At 40.2% G+C, this 18734-nt stretch overlaps 1 protein-coding gene across 1 annotated transcript; it reads left to right on the plus strand.

The window, feature by feature from the left end:
• Positions 1–2155: 2155 nt before the first annotated feature.
• On the plus strand, positions 2156–18632 carry sh3d19 (SH3 domain containing 19). Its single transcript, XM_070827779.1, has 21 exons — positions 2156–2237; positions 9044–9083; positions 10362–10402; positions 10738–10777; positions 10924–11050; positions 11633–11822; positions 11929–12954; positions 13637–13750; positions 13970–14082; positions 14459–14499; positions 14607–14820; positions 14914–14982; positions 15070–15213; positions 15326–15398; positions 15914–16044; positions 16179–16237; positions 16333–16562; positions 17407–17456; positions 17574–17760; positions 18088–18191; positions 18287–18632. The coding sequence occupies exons 1-21, from the start codon at positions 2156–2158 to the stop codon at positions 18395–18397; spliced, it is 3186 nt and encodes a 1061-aa protein (XP_070683880.1). The 3' UTR covers positions 18398–18632.
• Positions 18633–18734: the final 102 nt, after the last annotated feature.

Here is an 18734-nt window from a genome sequence, read left to right on the forward strand (position 1 = left end):
AGGAAATTAAAAGTGGATTTTTTTCTTTTTTTTTTTTTTTTTTGTTGTTGCAAGAATAAAAGCAAAAGTAAAGTCCCTAAAAGCACCACTAAACCACAAACAATATTTTCAGTGATCCCCAAGACCTTGATTTGGAGGAGAATCTTATTTCTACATTACAAGATGGTTGCTGCTGATTTTTTTTTTTTTTTTTTTGAAAGTGATAAAGTAATCACGGAGGTTACTTTCATTAAGACACGATCAAAGTAAGACATAAATATAGATGATTCAGATTTAACATAGATTTCTTCGGTATGTCGCCACCTGTTGGACAAAATAAAGTGAACCATAAGGAGGGTGTGAATGAGACAAATTAAGTCTTTTACACATAATTTCATTTATTCATCCAGAAATTAAGACTTGTTGGTTTATTCTGTCCATGTTGACATAAAACTCCGTTTTAAAGTATTACATTTCCTCTCATCATATCCCTTCACGGCTCTGAGTAGAGCCCTTCATGCTGTTGGCTTTATCTCGCTGATTTCCACGCACTTTGAGTGGGATCTCGATCATAGTGATTTCAAGCCTGAAATTACACCGTGGAGTTATGAAAAGAGGCAGAACCTGCATTTAAGCTTGATTGGAGGATGGATTTAGCCCAGCTCACAATTTAAACAATTAGAAGCAGACAAATCTAAAATTATTCGGTGGTGATGACTAAACTAAAACACTGAACAAAAAAAGAGACATTTATTACTGTAAGCTGATTTTCCCAGGCTGTGGAGATGGCCGGGTCTGTAGCGACATCTAGTGGAGGAACAGGTGAATTGTTCTTTTTGTTTTTTTCCTACAGTTGTGTCTCCAGTTATTTTGAGGAAGACTTGAGACTTTAGTGTGCTGGCAGCTGTGATACCACAGTGTGAAAATATTCATGCATTAAAAAGTACAAGCATCAAGTATTTGCATCAAAACTGACCAAAAGTAAAAACACACATACTGCAGAGTGATTATTGGATTATAAATAGTGATGCATTGTTTTGCATTGTTTTAGTGTAAGAATCTCTTTAGATTCAACTGATAGCTTTTACAGTCATTTGTACTACTACATCCTAATTTTAGCTGATTGTATATTTATCTCAATCTATAAAGTAACTAGTGACTAAAGTTACTGAATAAATAGTGGAGTAAAAAGCACAATATTTCCCATTGTCATATAGTGAAAGAATACATTAGCGTAAAATGAAAAGTATCTCAAAATTGTACTTAGGTGCAGTATTTGTGAGAATCTACTTAGTTACACTGTTCTGATGAAGATGATTTAATGATTCTTTTTTCAGATGGATGTGCATCAATACCAAAGACATGTAAATCAGCAGAGACAGTAAGGCTAAACATGGAAGAGACCAAAGTCACAACAAATGACTTTTTAACTGCAGCAAACTTCACACATTTTCGTAGAAAAAGGGGGAAAGTTTCTGGTGAAATCACAGATTTTCTCATGTCCTTGACGGCTTTCTACAAATTTGTGTATTTATATTTATTTTATAGTTATAATTCAACAATGTAAAACTTGTTCTTTATTTTTTGATTTAATTTATGCAAAAATAGTTTGTTTAGTAATGAGACTTTTATTCCTGGCAGTTTGGAGAGGGGTTTGAAACACCACATAGAGCTTCATGTTTAGAGAAGATATAACTAAAATATGAAGGAGATGGGTGTATCTGGGGGAAAAAGTGTTATTTTAAACTATTTAAGCCATATGGGTTTTATTTGTCCACATCCTCAGCAGGATCATGACACTTTCTTGGTTGCTGAAAGGTTGACCTGAGGAGACAACGCACCAACACTTTGAACAGATGAACATTTCTTTTGTTTGAGGAGTTTAGAGAAGTTTTATGTGTGCGCTAAGGGGATAATCCTGCTCTGGCTGCGCACATTCCCACGCTGGTGTTGGAGTGTGCAGCCTGCTGGGGTCCTGACGGTGAGTGGCACCACCTCCATCCACTGCAGGGCAGACAGGGAGCTGCTGAGGGCAGCACGGGCTGAAGCTTCTAGCACTGAAGGGGACTGGGACCCGCGTTTTATCCACCGTGTGGGCAGATGATCGAGCCCTCGTGAAGGACATCCCAGCGTTGTTTGTGTATTCAGTCTTATTTCGACGTTGCTGTGAAGCCCGATGGCCGAAGCTCGGCGTGAAGAGCAGGCAGAGGGGGAGCGCAGGGATCTGCGGGACGTCCGGACCAGGAGCCAGACAACAGGTATGTGTGGGAATAATGACCCATAATGACAGTCCTCTGATGGGCTGAGTCTGCTCAGTCAACTAAACTGGGTTTAAAATATGAGTCGAGGTGGAGCAAATCATCTTCACTTTTGAGAGGCTTCACAGATTTTAAGATAAGATGAGATAAGATAAGATAAGATAAGATATTCCTTTATTAGTCCCACAGCAGGGAAATTCACAGTGTTACAGCAGAAAGTAAGCAAAAAGTAAAAGAACTGCAGAAATAGAACTTCAGTAAGAACAATAAATGATGATCAAGTGGACAGAGATATTCACATAAGAAAGTATGTACAATTTAAACAAGATGAAGCATAAAAGATAAGGACAATGTACACACAAAGAAAATGGGGGGACTATAAAAAGTATTGCACATCAAGTGAGGAAAATGTTCTTTGTGAAGTGAGGTTAATGATTGTTTTTAAAGAACATACCAGTGATTTTTTTGCACGTTTTCCGCTGATTTCACAGCTTATCATTTAGCACTTCACTGTGTTGTGTTTTAGTTATCTGGGTGTATTTTCCCCACCGTTCCAGGCAGCCATTGTTTTCCATTCATTTATGTTCTAGATGAAAAACAGGAAGAAAACTCCTGAAACTCAGTTCAGGTTGTGTCATCCATCACAGCGAACATCAAGTCTGCATTCGTTTTCGTCAAAGTTACGTTGTTGTTCTGTAGTAATGTAAATTACTAGCAAGATTACTGCGACATTCACAGCAAAGAGTCTGTCTATTAGATTTTCATGCCATGCAGAAATTAATGGAAAGTGGTGGACAGTATAGGTCTGGAACAGCAGGAACATATTGATTACTGTACAGGAAAAAATTTAAAATCTACGTGATTTGTAGGTAAGGTCCTAATATGCAAAAATATTAGCTGAAATTGCTGAAATTAAAATGGTTTTAAAAGTCTTTATGTACAAATACACACTAAAGAAACATCAGATTGATTCTCTGGCAATTGGTCAGCTCGCTTTAAAAGATCATTATGTGTAAATATCTTTACAAGCATGTGCTGCGATATCTCTGGTACTCCTTCAGCTGCTATGAGACACAAGACCCTCCCACAGTATGAAGCAGTGAGGCTGGTTTTCATGTTTTTGGCAAACTAAAATACTTAAATTCAATTAAAGACAAAATACTAAAGGTCAATGCAGACAGTTTTGCTTTCGCTCAGTTAAATTGCTAAAATGATGCAGTGTATGCCCTTTTTAAAAAACAATAAGCTGATTAGCAATGACTTGACAGCGCAAACATCATCATTAACACCATGAGAGATGTCCCAGGAAATGACGCTGGTGTGCCTATAACAGATGAGAGTAACAGCAGCCGCAGGCCACAGGGCTGAAAACCAGTCTGTCACCTTATTACAGTAACATCCCTCCTTCACATCACATAGTGATTATAGACACTTCACACCTCATAGCAAGAAAAGGAATCAGCTCTCTTGTTTCTTTTAGCTTTGGCTCGCGTGCAGATTTGTATAGTGACAGCGCTGAGCCTGTGATTTAATGAACAAACATTAGTTTGCGTTTTCAGTCAGCTGCCTAACATGATTACAATGATTGAAACCACCTCAGTCTTTGCTAGAATTTTCCCTCTACTATGATTGAGAAGAAGAAGGTTCCTTGTCAGTAGTACAAAGGTTTCTTTGTTCCTCATTTTTGTCAGCAACACCTGGTGAGCAAACACTTATTCCTCAAACACCACCCCCACCTCCCTGCGCCCTGTTTTGCCCAGCTATCTGCAACCAGCGTGCCCCCACCCCCAACCACACCCTGACCCCACCAGCTGTCTGGATGGGAATTTCTGTCTGGGCAGACAGGCTGCTGTGTCATGAACAAGCCCTACTTGTCTGTGCTTGACGCAGCTTTCCATCCTTTCAGGATAATGTTTTAACATGATATTTTCCGCTGTCAGTAGTTTGCATTGGCCCTCTGCATTATGGATCCACACCATGTTCCTCTTTCAGGTAGTTTCCACTGTGAATCACCATCTAATCTTCTCTGGCTAAAGATCCACATCAGTTGCTGACATGATGTTAGTCACTCATGACACCATAATCTGCCCTGTTTTTCAAGTGAGGGCGAATCTGTTTTGTACAATCACCTTTTCAAAACAACAAAAATGTCATGTTTATCCCTGCGTGGTAGAGATGACACACCATGATGTATAACTCAATCAGCTAACCTGCCCACGCACGAATCAAAATGCCAATTTAGCTGAAGTTGCACAAAGACTAAAGCTAAAAGCCTTTATCAGACTTCATCAGTATGGGTTCTGGCTGGTGTACCATGACACGTAGAGGCAGGGTGTTTTTCTCTCTTTCCCTTCGCTGCCATCCGCTCCACCAGCTGCTGTGTGACTGCTGTTGCTGTGCTGAGTAATGCCAGCATGTGTTCAAGTGAGAGTGCGGCTGTGAGGGGAAACCTTTCCTGCTGACTTCAGCAGCTTTCTCGTGTGTTTGTGATGTCTTTTCAGGTGTCTGCGGCTCACAAACACCAAGGCATATGTGCCATTTAGAAACAGAGTCCAGAACTCGTCAAGTAATCTGGCCAATCCATGGTCTCACATTCTTCCAGGAACCCTTAATGAGTGAGTTTAACATAGGAAAGCACAGTTAGGATGTACCTCGAATGTTCTTTCAAATAATCTGCATGCTTTTATGGGATGGTCGGTTTTTGTTGGTTCACCACTTTGGTCTTGACCAAAATGTCTCAACAACTGGTCGGCGGACCGTCATAAAGTTTGGTACAGGATCCCCAGAGAATGATTACTGAGTAGTTTGGTGATGATATGAGTTTTCATCTCATGCTATCAGCTGGTTGACATTGTTGGCTCAGACTGAAATGTCTCGACAACTGTAGGATTGTCCTTGTGAGCATGTTAGCATGCTCATGTTAGCATTTAGCTCAAAACACAACTGTGTACAACCTGACGGAGCTGCTAGCACGGCTGTAGGCCCTTAGCCTAGTTTGGATGGAGGTCAAATGGCACGGATAGCTCTATGCCATTAGACATTTTATCATTTCATCTTTTTTAATTAAATGTTTGGGCCTATTAATAGATGTCTCACACACAATGTCTGCAGTGAGAGTCCTGTAACATTTTATTCAAATTTTAGCCAAATGAAAGCAATTCACACGGGAAGAATCAGCTCAGTCCATCAACTGCCCTTCATTCAACTAAAAAAAAATCTAGCATAACCTGTAACTTGCAGTATTCTCACAGGCTATATCAGGATCGAATCTCAGGCTTTCGATTTTGAATCTACATACCAGTGTGCCTCCTGTGTCTCCTTTCATAGCTGAGCTCATAATACACAACTTTATGTTGCACTTTCATCCAGTTCATGCTCTCCAAAAATGAATTTGAGATATTAATGTCTCAGTGTCTCAATCATTCCTACAGCTGGACCAAGATCAGATTGAAGTGCTGGTTACTAGAAGAAAGGCCCAGAGACAGACTGACTTTTACTAAGATTTAACCCCAGCAAATGAGTGAGCTTTTCAAATGTTAGTATCTGGAATATCATCAGATCTAATGTATCACTAAAGTGCCTAAAATCCCCCTCAAATCAATACAAAGAGAGCAATGCCTGGTTTGACCATTCTAATATTCTACTATATGGTTTTCCAAAGAGCCAAGTCATCTATGAGAAGAAATATCACACCTATAATTCCCACAACAGATGTCCTGTTGGTTTTCTTATTGATTTTAAAATCCTATCACCATTTTCAAAGCACTACACACATCTGAAATGCTTTTAATGCGTGCTTTTAAATCTCCAAGCTCCTTGTGTAACCTCCCAAAACATCAGAGGGGAGATATTTTAAAATGTAAACTAAAAAGCTTGCCTTTATCACAGAAATTTAACCCAGAGTGTTTTTGTGACGCTAAATTATCTCTTAATACATTGTAGTTTTTATTGATAGTCATGAATCTTCATACCTTTCTCCAGTTTGATTATTTATTTACTCCAGCATCTTGCTTTCACATCACTTGTGTGTGCAATAGCCTCCATTGATTCTTCTTTTGTATTCTTGTAGTTGTACTTTTCTGTAAAGTAATTCAAGCTGTAGTAACCAAGACAAAATATGCCATACATGTAAAGTTTGGTTAGTTTATTGATAGGTAGCACTTAAATTATCAGCCAGATTTTATGAGGTACAATCAAAACTATTGAGGTTAATTATTCAAGTACTTTAAGACTAATGGTTGACCACTTGTGGATGAAAAAGGAGGCGTGTGAATATCCCTGTGATCTTATTTTGTAGGAAATAGACAGTGACGGTGCAGTGTCATGTAGCACAACAACCACTTCCTGAATGACCACATTCCAGTTCATCAGATCGGCCGAAGCAAACACACGAGAGCTGAGATATTATTGGGCCGTCCCACTCTTTTCTGTTGTCTGTGGCTGTGTGACTACTAGCCTCAAAGTCTTGGTCACACTCGCTCGATGGAAATATCTGTTTGTTGCTGAAGATTTTATATTTATTCTGTTAACTCCTCACAGGTAGGTGCACCATTATCCCGTGTATAGCTTATCAGACTGCATACTCACAAGGAAAAGGTGGTGTGTGTGTGTATGTGTGTGTGTGTGTGTGTGTGTGTGTTTGTGAAATAACACAGCTAATTCTTTATCTTGCTAAAAAACTTTCTGAGTATGTGAAAGTGCAGACTCTCACGTGTTAAAGTGTAACTTGAGGCAGGAGGGTTGTGGCAGTCACAGATAACAGGTAACAGGTGTGACAGGTGGATTTGACTGCTAATGAGGTCATGGTTTCAGGCTACAGGCATTCACAACAATGCTGTCTGTATTTTTTGATTTAGCTATTCTCCAAAAGAGTTTACTCTCAAACATGAGGAAACAAAACTACCTCTTATTAGATTAGATTGTTTGCATTACTAATATTGCTCCTTTGCCCGGCTGAGGACTTTTGGCGTGAAACCAACTTTTTACTCCTTTGCTGCTTGTTGTTTGAATAAGACGTCACTGCCGAATAGTAAAGGGAATAATAGGAATGTAGGATTGTGCCTGAAACAGCACCTGGAAAGTTCCAGTCTATTTCACTTTAAAAGCAGTCATTTTAATGCTGGCTTTCCTATAAAGTAACATAATGTCTATCCTTCACAACAGCTCTGTTTCTGAGCATCAGGCCACCTGGCATTGTTATCATAAAATCACTTTAAACATAACACAGCATATGTTGGCCATACTGCCTCCATTTTTAGGACTTCTGTTCGAGGATTTCTATGAGGATGTTCAGTGCGGTTATGTTCAGTTATATTGCTAAACATTTTGTCATTGTAGTCTGTATATCTTCCCATTACAGTACAGATACTTTTAGGTCCATCTATCATATGTGAATTATACATATTAGAAAATCTTGGATGTAAATTCATGAAATGTAAAAATGAGGGAATGTATTTCCCGCATAACTTATCCATTTCTCTGTATCAAAGGAAAATAACATGCATCTTGGTTACATAATTATGGTTTCTTCTTTAAGTTTAGATTTTGAAGCACTCAATAACTCAGACACTTTTGCCCAACTGGTTCATCAAGATTGATTGGCTGACTTTCCTGGTTAGTGTTTGGTTCTTGTGTTTCTGGTTCGTAAAGTTCAGACTGTAAGTTGTAGCAAATAGCATTTCAAATGAAAAAATGATCCTGACTCAAAGTGAGACTTTGTAGCTTTTGAAAGATGAAGTGACACATCATTCCATCCACAAATGACTGTATTCACCAGCAGTAAGCTGCTTCAGTCTCACTTGGTCTGTTAAGACTTGTAGCTTTAGTGATTACTGTACTGTCTTTTCTGCTACTGGTACTGTTAAACTACACACACCTGTTAAACTACCACAGTGATTGTACATAGACTCACTTTTGTGACTCTCAGCTCTGATTTGAAGATGTTTTCTTTAACATCAGGGCAACAATTTATATAATTTATTTATAAAGGCCCGATTTTAGAGGCCCCAGATTTACAGTATGGGACTGGGAAATAAATAAATTGGTATCAGATCCTTTGTAGTTGATGCATTTTGAAGTTTAGAACCCATAAACAACAGCAGGCATTTGATATCATCCCTGCTGATGCTTTCAAAAGGCCTCCACTGCACAATCTTCTCCTCTTGCTTTCTTCAGGAGCTTTTTGCCTTCAGGTGATGGTCTTCGGCAAATGAAACACATACCGTCTCCTTAAAAGTCCTTGGCTGTCTTGTTCGTAGATTTTGGACCATCATTCTTCTTCACTAAAAGTAGGCTACAGTGTACCTCACTGAAAGTGTTACAAGCCCTCCGCTGTTCACTCGATATGGATGTGAACACTTTCAAGCACCCTTAAAGCTGAAAGTCAGTACTTTAACCTTATAGTCATTTAATTTCAAATCTAATGTATCTGAGTGGAGTCAAAACAGTGAAAACTGTCTCACTTTCCTGGCAACCTGTGGTCGTGATCTCTTAAAAATATTGGTGTGTAGTGGGCAATATAGAAAATCATTGGTTTTTTAGCCGGATTTGATCTAGTCGTTTAATTCACTGGTAGATTTTTAGATTAGACATAAATAGACATTCCCATCTCATTATTCTATCCCTTTACAGTTTCTAAATTAGATTCATATATCATGATATATGCACTGCTTTTTAAACACACTGTGATAACAAACTGCACTTGTCAATGACAAGTTTCATGAAATCAATGATAAAAAGTGCCAGGATGTTATCCTTGTAGCCCCTCACCGCTTTTAAAACTGATACCTTTCTGTTTTCCCCTACAGATCATCCTGAAAGAACCAAGCCAGATCATTTACATTCTAGGTATGTAATTATTCCCGCAGGTCGGGTTTTTTGCCTTACTAACAAAAGTTGTGGCTTGTTAAGTTTCACGAAACTATCTGTTGCTGGAAACGGGGCACTATCCCTTTAACTGTCAGATCTGCTGATGGTGAGGCTGTGAATGGACCAAACAATGCACTGATCTATTCTCACTGACACACAAACAGAAGGTCAACATGGGGATGAATAGGCCATGCTGCATTTTTTTAGTTGCTGTTTACAGACAGTTAAGGAAAGTGAAACCTCCTCACTAGAGATCTGGAAAGTTATTTCAAAACACAGTTTACAGTATTAGATCCCACAGGATGGTTTCGGTCTTGTGTTTACATCTTAGCTAATCAATTAAATAAACCACGTGCTATCGAGACGAGGGCGAGGATTGCTGGTCTTTCCCCCAGATAGCTTACATCACCCTCCTGTAGTCAGGCCTTAATGAGCAGGATATGTGCTAATGATGAGCCTGCCTCCGCTGTCAAGAGGATTTACCGTAGCTTCACTAAAGAGGGTATCACAATTTTTTAATCTCTACACTTTTAAACCAAAAAAGCACTATGATAGGAGATCTTGCTATTATAATGTGATGAGATTTAAGGATTAGAAAATAATCTTTACCATTGTGAGGTAAACAGCCTCAGACACGTTCATCCCGTGTGGAGAGAAGGCGTTGCATAGAAGAGTAATGATTTATCTGGTGTTTTCCTGGAAGTGGTGCCATTTACTGTGTTTTTGTAAGGTAGGTGGATTTCAACTGAGTCATCACTTAAGTATGTTTTGTGATATAAACCTCTGGCGGTACATCGGTTTTCTCTAAAGCCTCCTTCCTCTTCCCTTATTTAATCCATAATTATTTCATTGTCCATATTTTTCATTTGTTTAAACTATTCGTGTCCACTGCAAAGTTGTTTTGCTGCTCTTTTCTTGCTGTGCCATGTTTACATTGTAAGTATTTACAGTAAGCAATTATTTGTCCCTATAGCAATGATGCTGCATTCTAAAATGTAATGTACCCTACTGGATCATATCATGAATCTGTAGACATTTGAAAATCTAAATTTTTAGAACTTTTAAGTTAGACAATACTATGAATCCTTTATCTTTGCATAACTTAGTATAAAAGTATGAAGTAGCATCATGGCTAGTGTGTATGATGTATGATGTTACCCAGGGGTGATTGAGTCACCACGAAGGTATGAGCCTGCCCTAGTTCTGCATGAGTCCCACACCTTCATGATGAATGAGCTTCCTGTTCTCTCTTCTCAGCCAAGGACCTCTGTCTTCTATACGAGCTGCTATTAAACGAAGTAAGTTTGCCATAACTGAGCTTCAGTGGCTGAACTTCAGTTGAGATCATGTAAAAATAACACATAAAATGTTACTTCCTTGAACAGGCTTTTTGTAGAAAACAAGAGTACTAAATCAGAATTATATCATGATTTATATTGGAGGATAGTAACTTTTTAGGATGAACATTTTGTTTCCCACAGAAATCTAATAGTAATCTTGATAGTAATAATATTTGTCAAATAGATGTGAAATCTTAGTGGTTCCACTGAATGTGAAAAATGAAAACAATGTCTTGTAAAATCAAATTTTCTTTTAGATGAAACAATTTCTAATATTATCTTTTCTCCTTCAGCAAAAACAGGCTCTCAGAGTGACCATACCAGAGAGAGAAGGTAATGTCAACAAAAATTCCCAAGTAGAAAACCTCACAATTGCTGTTGATGTTCTCTTCGGGTTTGTCTTTTCATTGATGTGACTTGAAATCAAGTTAGAAATGTGAAATAAATTTTGGTGCTCTGATTTGTGTTTTGGATTTCAGGCGACCGGAGATCACCATCGTCGCAGCAGAACCTCTGGCCAATAACAACTGGTTCTCAGGAACATCTGGTATTTTCCCTCCTCCTCCACAGCCAGGCTGGTCTGCAGGCATCCAGGCTGTTTCCCAGGTAGGCCTCATCTAATCAATTTCACTTGGTTGTAAACAATGCTTGCTTCCTCAGACAGGCCAGTATCCAGCTTATGGCTATGGTGCTGTGCTGTCCATACATATTTCTTCTTAATCAAGAAATGAAAAAACACTAAATACAAACTGAGCACAAAAACTTAAGTAAATTGTAGCAGAGTTGTGGCCAGAGTTTAAAAGTTCCCCCTCAGAAAAGCTTGAACAGACACGAAATGGGAAGTATTTTTATTTTATTTCCCAGCATGAAAGTATGAATATTGTTTTGAAATTTTTCTGTACACAGCCATGAATAAACATTTTGGTGAAGACAGTTGCTGGCCAAAAGTAGTAGAATTTAAATATAATAAGTCTACAAAATCCTTAAAAACTTGGAACAAATTTGAGGGCATAACCTCTTTATCCTCAATGATGGCTATGGTCCTGTAAATAAATGTAATTGTATTTACAGCACATCACTAAATACATTATCCTAATATACTCAGCAGGTATCATAAGCAGAAATGCCACAGTATATGGGAGAATAATGTGTGCGGGTGTGTGCACACCTCTCTTTTTCACGACTTAGCCCCCACCATCCTATGACCAGGTGATTCAAGAGAAGACCCAGGAGGAGCACACAGTCGAGCCCACTGCAGCGCCCCGCCAGGCCTCCTGCACCACCAGTGCCACGCAGACTGACCCTGTGAGGGAAGACACCTCCACCACCTTTCCACAGGGCAGTGCTTCTCCACAGTCAGCAGAGAAAAGACCTGCTGGTGAGGCACACGACAATCATTGTGTACCAAACCGTGAGTTTTAAGTTTCAGTCTGTTTCTGTTCTACACGTGACGAATGTTCCCTGATGATTGCATTTCCTTCCAGGTAAAAAGCCACAAAAACCACCAAGGCCGTCACTGCCGAAATCAGAACCGGCCACTGAAGCTGTTGCACCCACTGTCGACAAGGTTGGAACAAATGCTACAGTATCAACGAGCGCTGAAGACCAAAGTGACTCCAAGTCAGATGTGAAGCAAACCAACCAAGCAGATTCCACTGACACATACACCAGATCTGTCACTGTGCACTGGGATATTCCTGCAAAAAATCTCGCTGTCACTGCTGCTGAAACTACTCCTTCCTCTTCAGACTCAGAACACAGTCAGCGCCCCGTTCCACGTCCTCGTACAAAATCCAGAAAGCAGGCAAATACAGAGGAAGTTCAGACTTTGGTCAAGCTCGGTGAAAATTGTGACAACACTCACAGTGAACCAGAGGAACTCTCCTCAAATAAGTATTTAAAAGAGTTATTGGAGGTATTTAGTGCAGATAACAAGTGTGAGGAGAACAGTGACGTTGTTAACCAATCAGACGAGTCCATAGAGGGCGAAGATGCTGGCGACGAGATGAATTCCAACAACAGTCAACGTAACATCCGGGCCAGGATCCAGGCATTTGAGAGCCAGGCTGGCCCCGAGGAAGGAAATGAGGTTGAGCTAGCCAAACCAGAACCTCTACCCAGGAAGGCCAACAAACCTCCAGTTGCTGCCAAACCATCTGTAGGTCTTAAACCTCAGTTTAACCACAGTGTAGATGATAACCAAAATATCTCATCCACAAACATCCACCAAAACCCTACACCAGCCCCTAGACCTCAGCCCCCTAAGAAACCTGTGGGACTGTCTATAAAAGAGGAATTAGAGGCTATACACAACAAGGCGTCCATCCCAAACAGATCGCGTCCTTCTGTACTTACCAGATCCAACTGCATCTTTGATGAGGAAACACCACCGCTTCCCCCCACACCTCCACAGAAGCCTTTTAAGGAACCTCTGAAACCCAACCTTAATATAAACAACCACAACTCAGCCTCCATGGTCACAGAGAATGAGTATGTGGACAGTCCATCAAGTAAGTAGCGTATTGTTTTAAACTGTGTATTGTATAAGACAAAAGACTGCTGTAATAGGAATGATCTATCGATTAATATGTAAAAATCAATGTTTTAAAGCAGTGTACAGCAATCAAAGCCAATAGTTGGAAAAGAAAATGTGGAGGAAAGAGAAACAAGATTGGGTGTGGTACAAATAACTTTTTTTCTGTGAACCCTCCAAAATAATGAGAAATGCTCATCATCAGAGCTTAAAGTTCTAAATTTGTCTGCTAACAGTAAGATAATTAATACACATTCACTCAGTGATGAGAAGTCAATTAAGCAAGCAAATTGCTAAAGTTTCTGTGCTTTGTTGGCTTATTTCAAACTTTATAGAAAGACAGGCTAGCTGTTTCCCTCTGCTTCCAGTCTTTATGCTAAGCTAGGCTAACCGCCTCTTGGCTCTATAGCTGCATACTTAACACGCAGACATTTGAGTGATGTCAGTCCTCTCACCTCTTGGCAAGATGGCAAAAAAGCATGTTCCCCCAAATTTCAAACTGTGTCTTTTAATGACCAATCAGTTACCAAAATTGTCAAATAACTTTCAGGCAGCAAATCGCTGAGGCAATGCTGTTGATGCCAAACCTGTGTTGTCTGACGCTGTGTGGCTCCTGAGCATCCAATTAGCGTAACATAAATCTCTGTCTCTTTGTTCAGATAACATACCACTCAAACCTCAGCGTAACGTGGACAGCGATGGAGGCTCTTTCACCAGACAAAGTGTAACACGGAGACCAACCACCATCAGGGTCCCCAGCAAAACTGGTTCATGTGAGTCCATCTCCCTCTGATGTACAATAAACTTCATGTGACTGGTACTGAAACGGATGCAATGTTTTTATTGAAACATTGTGTTTCATAGTTTATTGATAATTCACATGCTGCACCTGTGTTTTTGATTTTACAAATTATATTCTTTTTCTTTTGTACACATCCTAATGGACCGCAAGTTTTCAGTATTTTGTGCTAAAGATAAATCTCTCCTCTCAGTTTCAGATAATTTTCAGGACAGTCCCCCTCCTCTCCCCGCTCAGAAGCCCGTAGGCTACCTGAACACCTCAGTGAACCACAAACAAAGCCCGACGCCCATCCTCCCCTTCCAGGTAGGACCTTCAATCACACGTTGTAGTGTCTTTGTTTTTAAAATCAGCCTTTACTTTTAATTTTAATTAATTAAAAGGTTTTCTACTGTTAATGTCCATGTACTTATGAACTATGATGTGGTGCATTTTGGGCCACAGTCAGTCTCTCTCAATCAGTTTATCTTGTCTTGTGGCTGTGTGGCTTACCTGCTTCATTTCCTGTGCTTTCCGCAAACAAAGAATCTATTGTAGCCCTTTGAACACATTGCCTGCTGTTGAGCTGAAGCTAGCTGTGACTGAATGATATGTGTTGTAGCCTGGTTTCTATGGTTTCCAGTGCTGTAGGCTGTGCGTTTGTTTTAGTACTAATAAAATTGCACTTGGATTCTTTCTGCAGGAGTCTGTCCAAACTGGGCCAGAGCCATCTCTCCCCCCTCGGTGAGTGAAGGGGAAAAAAAATATACTGTTTAAATTTGAATGTAAAATGTTGGTACACTATGTAAAGATGTCACTTAACTCAACTTGATGATGGTATTGCATTTCAGGGCGCCAAGTAAAAGCAAAACCCTCCCACCTCGTCCACCTCCAGCCAAAGCAGGCCCTGGAAGACCTCCCCCACCCAGCTTTCAGGCCACAGGCCAATCCCACTCAGCATCATGGGAAGCTTCGCCAAAACCTAAGGCACATAAGCCCCACAGGAAAGGACCCGTCTTGCCTCCAAGACCCAACCCAGGCCACCGTCTCTACAACAAGTACACTGTGAGAGAGATCCCACTGCATGGCTAAGCGCTGAAATCATGCTTCAAATGCCACTTGATGTGCACCTGTTTCATTTGTGCTTTCTTTCTCCAGCTTCAGCTTCCTCATGGGATTGCTTCCTTTGACTACAATGGGAGTAACACAGGAGAACTGTCATTTCAGGTACCTAAATGACTTTTATTGACTTCACATAAAAGTGCAATACCTTGATTCAGAAACAGTGAATGTCTCTGTTGGCCTTTTCAATAGAAAAATGAAGTGCTTCTGCTGCTAGATGAGATTGACCACAATACGTTTGAGTGCCAAGTCGGAGACATCAGGGGCAGAGTCCAAAAGTCTTGCATGAAGATCATAACTCCTCTTGCCCCCTTCTCAGACATGCCCCCAGCACAGGTAACCCGTCCTTTACTTAAGTAAATGCATGATACTTGAGACGAACCTGCTCCTTTGTGCCCATTGGTCTGTGATACCTTAACCTTTAAATGTCTTTGTGTTCTTCCCACAGGGTGCAGGTCCAGCTGGTTCAGGTGGAGCTGCTAATGGGCTTAAGATGCAGGCCTTACATAACTTCACTCCAGGTGACATATCAGTCTTGTTTTGAACCAAGCAGCTGATAATAATGAAAGATTAGACAATAACACTGAAATGAGACAATATATTTAAAGAATTGTTTAACATTTTGGGAAAATACTGTTATTTACTTATATGAGTGAAAAACATGGATAACACACACACATCTAAACACCATGTCTTTGTGAAGCCCGGGGGCAATTAGCTTAGCTTAGCATGAAGACTGGAAGCCAGGGGAAATAGCTGTGGACCTTTTTCACTGTTGTGGACCTCACTTCAGATTATGATTATTATGATTATTGTGGTGGTGGTGGTGATGATGATTATTATTATAATTATTATTTTAATACATGTTTATTTTCAAAATATAGATGCTATATTTGGATTATTTTCAGCAAGCTGGCTAAAAAAATCCTAATAAGAATAGATGAAATTCATCGAATGAATTGTTTTGGATTTCGAGTGTTTTCAGAATATGTTTATGATGCAATAAACAGCTGACATGTTTGCTCTGCTCACACAGAGGGTCCAGGAGAACTGGGTCTGAGAGCTGGAGATGTTGTGACCATGGTGGAGAAGGTGGACAGCGAGTGGTACAGAGGCACTTGTAGGGGATCCACTGGTTTCTTTCCCATCAATTATGTCAAAGTCCTGGTAAGTTCCAAATAATGAAATCCAGTCTTGCAAAGCACTGATCGCTTCTTTTGTGACAACAATGTAGACCGAGATGTTTCCTGTGGTTAAGGATTTCTTGAATTAAAGAATTTCACAATCATTTCTCCAATTAGTCAAATTCACCAAAACCCCTCCCTGAGCGGAAGGTGAAGCCATCGCCTGCAACAGTCAGGTACTGTTTTTACATCATAAATTGCTTGTCCTTGTCTTTACAAACCACCCCGATGATCAAACCTGATTTTTCAAATCCTGTCGCCTCCCTTAAAGTGGCCCGAGATGCGTAGCGAGGTTCGACTTTGAGGGGGAGCACAGCGATGAGCTGTCGTTCTCGGAGGGGGATGTGATCCAGCTGAAGGCGTACGTTGGACAGGACTGGGCTCGGGGACAGAACGGCATCCTCACTGGTATCTTCCCTCTGAACTTCGTGGAGGTCATTGAAGATCTGCCTCCACCCCCAAGCCAGCAGCAGACCCAGTCCACCAGGATAGCACTGCCTGGTAAGAAGCACCAACATGAAATCAGTTCATTCTCATCACTTTTTTTTTTGCTAATTTGGCCACCGTGAGTGAGATGAGATTCAATTATATTACACATTTCTCAGTGTCTTAAAATGGGAATATTTACACTACACCAACACAACAATGTTATCCTCCTGATCCTTAGATTGAAACAAAAGGGAGGCTGTGTCCGTCAGTGAAGAGCCTTTATCCATCCTTTTCCCTTTATGTTGGCTGGCATTTCCCTCTGTGGCATGTCAGGAATGTGTGTTTCTGTTTCCATTTCATTAAATAGCTGTTTACAGAAGGTCTCTGAACACACTCAACGAGGGCCGTAACAAGCAGTTTAGAATATTGAGGTCAGGAGTTGAAGTCCCTCCCTGCAAAATAAAAACACTTTTTATTAGTTAGATTTTTCACATTTTATCTATTTAGTCAGCAGGTTAATTAGACTTTCTGTGTGTGTGTAAACAAGTACAATAACTCTAACTAAAATATATATAAACTTTTTCCCTTCCACTTTTTAATTAGACCTTTTGAATCGTATTTCAGTGGAAAAATATTGAATCTTACACACAGAATCGCTGAATTTGTATATTTATATATTCCCAAATTTAACTATGCACAGTATACAAATACTGCTAAACAGCCTAAAATAGAATAGAATATAAACCCCACAAACGTACAGAAAAGAATAGAGGAGGCGCTACATTGTCATTAATGCAGCAATACTTTACTAATGGTTATCTCAAAGTGCACCCACAGATTTCTATTTTGATTTGTTCCCTGTTTGGATGGTATGTGCATTTCATCTTTAGTGACCCATTTGCCATTTTCCCCCCAGGCATGGTTGCTTCTCCCAATACAAACCCTGATGCTGCCAAACCTGCTCAGGTAACCAATATTTATATAAACGGAGGCATCAATAGGGATGATGTTGGATTTTGCAACAGGCCCAATGTGTTATGTAAGCTAAATATTGTCTCCTTTCCTGTTCTACTCGCTCCGTAGGCGTCTCAGTCCAGCGTGGAGTGGGTGGTGGCACTGTATGACTTTGCCGGGAGTACAGACAGCGACCTGTCCTTCCAACAGGGCGACTGCATCCTCATCACCCGCCATTTTGACGCTGAGTGGAGCTGCGGCCGGCTCAACGGCAGAGAGGGCATGTTCCCCAGGGCTTTTGTTGAGAGCAGCACAGGTATGTTAATGATCTGACAAAATTACTGCCCAACCTTAACTATTATCTCCAGCACTTGTAGCATCATGCCATCGCTGAGTAACAATAAGGAAAACAATAAAGGCAAATGTTTAGAAGCTGATGGTGAGGTCTTCAAATGACTTGTTTGAACATATTCAGGTCACTATTTCATACGTCAAAAGCACCAAATACTCGCTATGAAAAAGCAGCCAGAAGAATCAACTAATTGATTTATCTTTGTTTCGGCTGTAATTGGCAGAAATTGATCGTTTTAACTAAACCAACATCACTTTTATTAATTAATTCAGTATATGCCTCCTCCAACAGGCCAGCAGGCATCTAATAACCAGCAGAATATACCTGCTGCTGGCGGTAAAGCCAGGGCTCTGTACGACTTCACATCTGACTGTGATGAGGAGCTCTCTCTGCAGGTATAGTGATTTGATTTGATTTTTTATAAAGAAATTATTTCATAGTTCACACAGCCCTTCCATTCAACACAGACTCACACTCTCTCCTTTCACAGGTTGGAGATATTATAACCGGTCTGGAGTCCGTTGATGATGAATGGTTCCTGGGCGATTTAAGAGGAAAACGGGCAATGGTCCCAAAAAACTATGTGCAAGTACTGGGATAGTTCCATGTCGCCCCTGGAACAACAAAAAAGGAACACTGTTGAATGATGGGAACTGAAATGAGAACTGAGGACAGATGTTTTAAGCAGTGGAAGTCTGAAGTGAACCATCTTTGACTGAATGCAGTATTTCATCTCCAAGTATCACACCCCCCCCACCCTCCCATCATCTCCTGCATTTGCTGAAAATTAAGTGTTGAATGAATAATTTATCGTGGTAATAAATGGAGTAAAGCTGGCTGGAAATTTGAATGCACGGAATATCCATTTCAGGATTTTTTTTTTTGAATCTGTATATTTGCACCATCTAGTGGTTTGTCTGGTTGTTTTCCTTTAAATG

Source organism: Pempheris klunzingeri, chromosome 3 (genome assembly GCF_042242105.1).
Source record: "Pempheris klunzingeri isolate RE-2024b chromosome 3, fPemKlu1.hap1, whole genome shotgun sequence".
NCBI classification, from domain to species: Eukaryota; Metazoa; Chordata; class Actinopteri; order Acropomatiformes; family Pempheridae; genus Pempheris; species Pempheris klunzingeri.

Bases quoted from the DNA above. Each gene is read 5' to 3' on its own strand.
- sh3d19 (XM_070827779.1), top strand. From the start codon at position 2,156: ATGGCCGAAGCTCGGCGTGAAGAGCAGGCAGAGGGGGAGCGCAGGGAT. The intron at 2,238-9,043 runs GTATGTGTGGGA...TTTCCCCTACAG, and splicing joins GACCAGGAGCCAGACAACAG to ATCATCCTGAAAGAACCAAG. The intron at 15,214-15,325 runs GTAACCCGTCCT...TTCTTCCCACAG, and splicing joins CAGACATGCCCCCAGCACAG to GGTGCAGGTCCAGCTGGTTC.